Source organism: Triticum dicoccoides, chromosome 6A, assembly GCF_002162155.2.
Source record: "Triticum dicoccoides isolate Atlit2015 ecotype Zavitan chromosome 6A, WEW_v2.0, whole genome shotgun sequence".
In the NCBI taxonomy this organism is placed as follows: domain Eukaryota; kingdom Viridiplantae; phylum Streptophyta; class Magnoliopsida; order Poales; family Poaceae; genus Triticum; species Triticum dicoccoides.
Window position 1 is genome coordinate 559,137,457 of NC_041390.1, and position 6,020 is coordinate 559,143,476.

At 50.8% G+C, this 6,020-nt stretch overlaps 1 protein-coding gene across 1 annotated transcript; it reads left to right on the plus strand.

The window, feature by feature from the left end:
- Positions 1–2,811: 2,811 nt before the first annotated feature.
- LOC119317907 (probable galacturonosyltransferase-like 9) lies at positions 2,812–4,614 on the plus strand. The gene has a single exon (XM_037592410.1). It carries the CDS (start codon positions 3,049–3,051, stop codon positions 4,174–4,176), a length of 1,128 nt encoding a protein of 375 aa, XP_037448307.1. The 5' UTR covers positions 2,812–3,048; the 3' UTR covers positions 4,177–4,614.
- Positions 4,615–6,020: the final 1,406 nt, after the last annotated feature.

Genomic DNA, 6,020 nt, shown 5'->3' on the forward strand with positions numbered 1-6,020 from the left:
TTATTAACCGGAGAGTTGTCTCGGCCATGTCTGCATGACTCCCGAGTCCGTAGGGTATACACACTTAAGGTTCGATGACGCTAGGGTTATAGGGAAAGTATGTACGTGTTTACCGAATGTTGTTCGGAGTCCCGGATGAGATCCCGGACGTCATGAGGAGTTCCGAAATGGTCCCGAGGTAAAGATTTATATATAGGAAGTCCCGTTTGGTCACCGGAAAAGTTTCGGATGCTATCGGTAACGTACCGGGACCACCGAGAGGGTCCCGGGGGTCCATCAGGTGGGGCCACCAGCCCTAGAAGGCTGCGTGGGCCAAATGTGGGAGGGGATCAGCCCCAGGTAGGCTGGTGCGCCCCCCCCACCAAGGCCCAAGGCGCGTGGAGAGTGGGAAGGGGGCAAATCCTAGGTCCAGATGGGCCTTAAGGCCCACCCTAGGGCACCCCTCTCTTCCCTCCCACCCTAGATGGGTTTTGGGGGCTGCCTCCACCCCTAGGGATGGAACCCTAGATGGGGGCATAGCCCCTCCCCTTCCCCTATATATATTGGGGGTTTTGGGGTCTGCCAGACATAGGAGATCATTTCCCTCTTGGCGCAGCCCTACCTCTTTCCATCCTCGTCTCTCGTAGTGCTTGGCGAAGCCCTGCTAGAGTCCCGCGCTCCTCCACCACCACCACGCCGTCGTGCTGCTGCTGGACGGAGTCTTCCCCAACCTCTCCCCCTCTCCTTGCTGGATCAAGGCATGGGAGACGTCACCGGGCTGCACGTGTGTTGAACGCGGAGGCGCCGTTGTTCGGCGCTTAGATCAAAACCGACCACGATCTGAATCGCCACGAGTACGACTACCTCATCCGCGTTCTTGCAACGCTTCCGCTTAGCGATCTACAAGGGTATGTAGATGCACTCCCCTTCCCCTCGTTGCTAGATTACTCCATAGATTGATCTTGGTGATGCATAGAAAATTTTAAATTTTCGCTACGATCCCCAACAGTTATGCACTTTTGTTGTTCGGTTGTGCTCGCGCCAAGGAACTATGGAGGTTGTTGGGACTGTCGTAAATAATCTCTGAAGCCACCACTGAAGACAAGTCTGGGTCAATGTACTTGAGCATCTGTTTTGTCTTCCTGAGTCCAGTATGCCAAACATGATATCAGTCGGGTTAAAGGAAGGAATCTGTACAACATGCTGGTATTTGTGGTGGATGAGGAGGCAGCAAATGCATCACAACAAAACTTGCTCAGTCCCACAAAGTGCAATGGCCATCCGGGCCATTTGCCTAAAATGTCAAAGATCCCTTACGCTGAAGAATGGGTCAGTTATTTGTAGGGACAGGAAGTAGTCGAAGCCAATTCCGGGTACAATTAAACTACATGTGGATGCATCGTTTTTGGATGATGAGTTGAGAGGATCCACGGGTGCGATCATTTGAGACGAATATGGGGTCTTCTTGGTGGCCTCCTGCTCTCCAATACCCCCATGTAGTTGATGCACATATGGCTAAGTGTCTAACTATGAGAAATGGGTTGATGTTAGCTAATGATATGGGATTTCATTCCATCCAAATAGAATCTGATTCAATGGAGGTGACTAATGCTTTCTCAAGACAAGACATAATTTGGAACGGAATGCTTCGCTTTTTGTCGGGTATGATAGGATCTGTTCATTTCTTGCATTGTACTCCCTCAATTCCTTTATGTAAGGTGTATTATTTTTGGCACGTAATTATAGAATATTTATGATGAAATTACCCTTGTCTAATTTATTGATTATCGGCAAGTAAATCATTTAGGCTAGGAAAATGAGAGATGCATACAATTGGGAGAGATATAATTTCCTTTTCTTCCTCTACAAGGAGAGATACATATAATGAGAGGAGAGACTCTTTCCATTTTCTAGAGGGCCAAGAACGGAATTACAGAGAATTAGAAAAATGCACCTTACATTGTCGAATTTTATAAAAAAAATACATCTTATACAAAGGAACAGAGTAATAGGGACGCAAATGAGATTGCTTATAAGATTGCTAAATTTTCTTTTGATTATAATGAGGTTTGTAATTGGGTTGATGAACCTCGAGGTTTCTGGTTGATGCCTTGGCAAACGATGCAACTATTTTACCAAATCAATAAAATAAGCCATGATGACATGTTCTAAAAAAATTTGCTTGAGATGTCGTTCTTATTTGTGTGGCGTCCTTCATTAATTTATTTAATTTTAATCATCACAAACGATGGCAGCATTGGTTGCAAGAGATGATACTATGCTAAGAAGAGATAGGATATGTTGAGAAATTGTCTTCTCTAATAATAATAAAAAAGAGTAACGTGAAAAGCGTCGTCACATCGACCAATGTACAATGCCCCAACATGCATTACTTATATTCCATTTGGGTATTTGATTATAGCATAATTGGTAGTATCTCGTCTTAGCTGCTTCCAGCGGATCACGGGTGGGTAACTTTGGTTGATTGACTATTCCATTCCGTCGTGCAGCTTTAGTTGCCGATCCCTTGCACAAGCAGTAAGTAAAACTTTTCCTCATCGGCACAGATCCAAAACGTGCGTCCACTTGGCGCGGCCACATGCATTGTGTTCTCGTACAGTACGGTATAGTATACGTACCGTATTCGTATGCGGCACGATCCGATCCCGATTTGCTTTCCTTTTTTTGAGAATTTCCTACTAAACACGGCTTAATCAAGCGATGACGATCGCGGAGCGGATTAGCGCGTCATCCCGAGGCCGGGCCCCACCCGGGTAATATAAACACGGGGGCTTTATTGGTAGCGGCACATATAAATCGCCCCCAGGAAAACAAACCATCGGAGTTTGGGGGGATCCATTCCATACCAACGAGCGACGGGAGGGAGGAGCCAAGGAGGGATTGGTTGGAACAGACGCCGACCACTTCGTTCCCCTCCCCTGCCCAACCCAACCAGAGAGAGAGAGAGAGAGAGAGAGGAAGAGCGAGCCCGACCCAGGCCCCCCTCGTTCCCACCGGGCGAGAGAGAAAGAGGGGGAGCCCTAGCCCTAGCCGCCGTCGGCGGGGGCGATGGCCGCGGCCGCGCCGGCGATGCGGGCCGGGCTGGTCTTGGTGGTGTTCTTGTTGTTGGCCGCATCGGGGGCGGGGGCGGGGGCGGAGGGGGCGCTGCCGCGGTTCGCGGAGGCCCCCGAGTACCGGAACGGGGAGGGCTGCCCGGCGGCGGTGGCCGGCGCGGGGGTGTGCGACCCGGGGCTCGTCCACATCGCGATGACGCTCGACGCGCACTACCTCCGGGGCTCCATGGCCGCCATCTACTCGCTGCTCAAGCACGCCTCCTGCCCGGAGTCGCTCTTCTTCCACTTCCTCGCCGCTGACGCCGCCGCGCCCGGGGTCGGCGAGCTCCGGAGCGCGCTCGCCGCCTCCTTCCCGTCGCTGCGGTTCGAGATCTACCCGTTCCGCGCCGACGCCGTCACGGGCCTCATCTCCGCCTCGGTGCGCGCCGCGCTCGAGGCGCCGCTCAACTACGCCAGGAACTACCTCGCCGACCTGCTCCCCAAGTGCGTGCCCCGGGCCATATACCTCGACTCGGACGTGCTCGCCGTCGACGACGTGCGCAGGCTCTGGGAGACGCGCCTGCCCGCCGCCGCCGTCGTCGCCGCGCCCGAGTACTGCCACGCCAACTTCTCCCGCTACTTCACCGACGCCTTCTGGTCCGACCCGGACCTCGGCGCGCGCGTCTTCGCGGGCCGCCGCCGCGCGCCCTGCTACTTCAACACCGGCGTCATGGTCATCGACCTCCGGCGCTGGCGCTCGGGGAACTACCGCCACCGCGTCGAGCAGTGGATGGAGTTGCAGAAGGAGAAGCGAATCTACGAGCTGGGCTCCTTGCCCCCTTTCTTGCTCCTCTTCGCCGGCGAGGTGGAGGCTGTCGACCATCGGTGGAACCAGCACGGCTTGGGCGGCGACAACATTCTTGGTAGCTGCCGCCCGCTCCACAAGGGCCCTGTCAGCCTGATGCACTGGTCAGGCAAGGGCAAGCCATGGGATCGCCTCGACGCCGGCAGGCCTTGCCCGCTCGACCATACATGGAAATCATACGACCTCTACATTGGCGACGGTGATGCATCGCAAGCATCGGCGCCGTCCTGGGCCTCATTGTCATCATCGGCGTTGCCGGCGGCGGTGTTTTCTTGGTAGACAGATATGGGACACACGCTATAATTTTTTCATTTGGTTGTGGTAATGCAATTGCCTTGCGATGCATACCCACTGCCATCACAGCTGCCGTCGCAAGCCGGCTGCCGCCTTCGGCTGTACAGCGAGAGGAGGGGCGGTACATTGCGGCGGCTGCGACGGGAAGAGGAAGAACAGTGCATAGGGGAAGCAAATTCTTGTTCATTCACGATACAAGTCGGATTGATTCATTATGCTGTGATCCGGAGGTGGTGACTAGGGAGGGGGTGTTGGAATTACTTTATTGGTGGTGTACAATTCTTGGATAGAAGAAAGGTTTCACTTTTTTTGTCTGTTAGTTCAGGATTGTTTCATTTACATTTACATGTTTGTTCAGTAAACCAGTATAAATATTGATTGAATTGGTTTCAATAAAACAGGGTGGATCTTATTCTTGCTGAAGTGCTAAACTCTCTTGTATCTGTCACTCGCTTGATGCAGAAATTCCATCGAGAATGGCTTAATCTCTTGTTATTTCCATATTTCGATAATGGTCCATTTTTGCTGTGGCTAGTTTGCTTTGATCAGTTCAACCAGAATGGCCTCATATATTGCTGTGTTATTTCCATCTTTCGATAATGGTCAATTTTTGCTGTGGCTAGCTTGCTTTGATCAGTTCAACCAGAATGGCCTCATATATTGCTGTTTCTATTTGACCTATCTCCATACGCTAGGTCCAAATTTATTGCTGTTTTTCTCCTTGTTCATCCAGAATTGCCTACTTTGTTCATCCAGTATGGCCTTATCTACGCCTGTTTCAACTTTGCCTGCTTGTTCATCCAGAATTGCCTGTCTGTTCATCTAAGAAGGCCTAATCTGCTGATGTTTCTGTTCTGCCTACTTGTTCTTCCAGAATTGCCTACTGCATTGTTGATTATTTAGTTTCAGTATTTGTCTGTCATGTATGTCTGTTCTAGTAATTGCTTATCTGTTTCGTCGACGAGGGTTTACAAGAGATGTTGCTGTTTTTTGGGTGTTTTTGCTCAGAATTGGCGATGGCTTGTGCTGTAGCTCCTTGACTTGTAGAGAGAAGCGGAAGCAGCATCAGAATACCAATCTTTACAGATGTGTGGCACACCTGCACAGCTTGAAAGAAAGCAAAAGGGGCAATAATATTGTTGTTGGTTAAGATCAACTTTTATATCGGAAAGCGATTAGCGCGAGCTACACAGGACAGGGACCTCCCAACAGACTCATAATTCAGGGGATTAATACTGCTAATACGCTAACTAATCCCAACTATTTTTTTTTTTTTTTGCGGGGAACTAATCCCAACTAGAACTCCACTAAAATTGCCAGCAATACATGTAGCCGCCCTTTAAATTACTGTTAAGATTCTTGTGAGAGAACGGCAGGAATATAGGAAAATTAAGCTCAACCGAATCATCTTTTCCACTTCTTTTGCGAGGGAGGTTGAATTATTTGAAACCTGGAACAGTCGTCGATTTGCCAAAGGCTGTCTGTCTGGTGTCAACATCTGAAATTGCAGCAGCAACAGCAGCATCTCGATTATTGGTATGCTTTCTTTTGTGGAGAAATGATTGATGAGACCGAAATGTGGCAGCACAACAGTTATTGCCCATGATCAGCACCATGTTCTGACGATGGTTTTGTAAGCAGCTGGACACCCTCCCTCCCCTTCTGAAGTCTCCGAGCTGTGTTACCTTAACCACAGGGCACCGAACATCGGCCGCCCGATCCCGCGATCGGACGGCCCTCGGTAGCCGCGGCCACGTTGCCTGGCAACGCTTTACACATACACGACACATCGCCCAGGCTGGAGGCCGCCGTCGAGCAGCTGGAGGGCG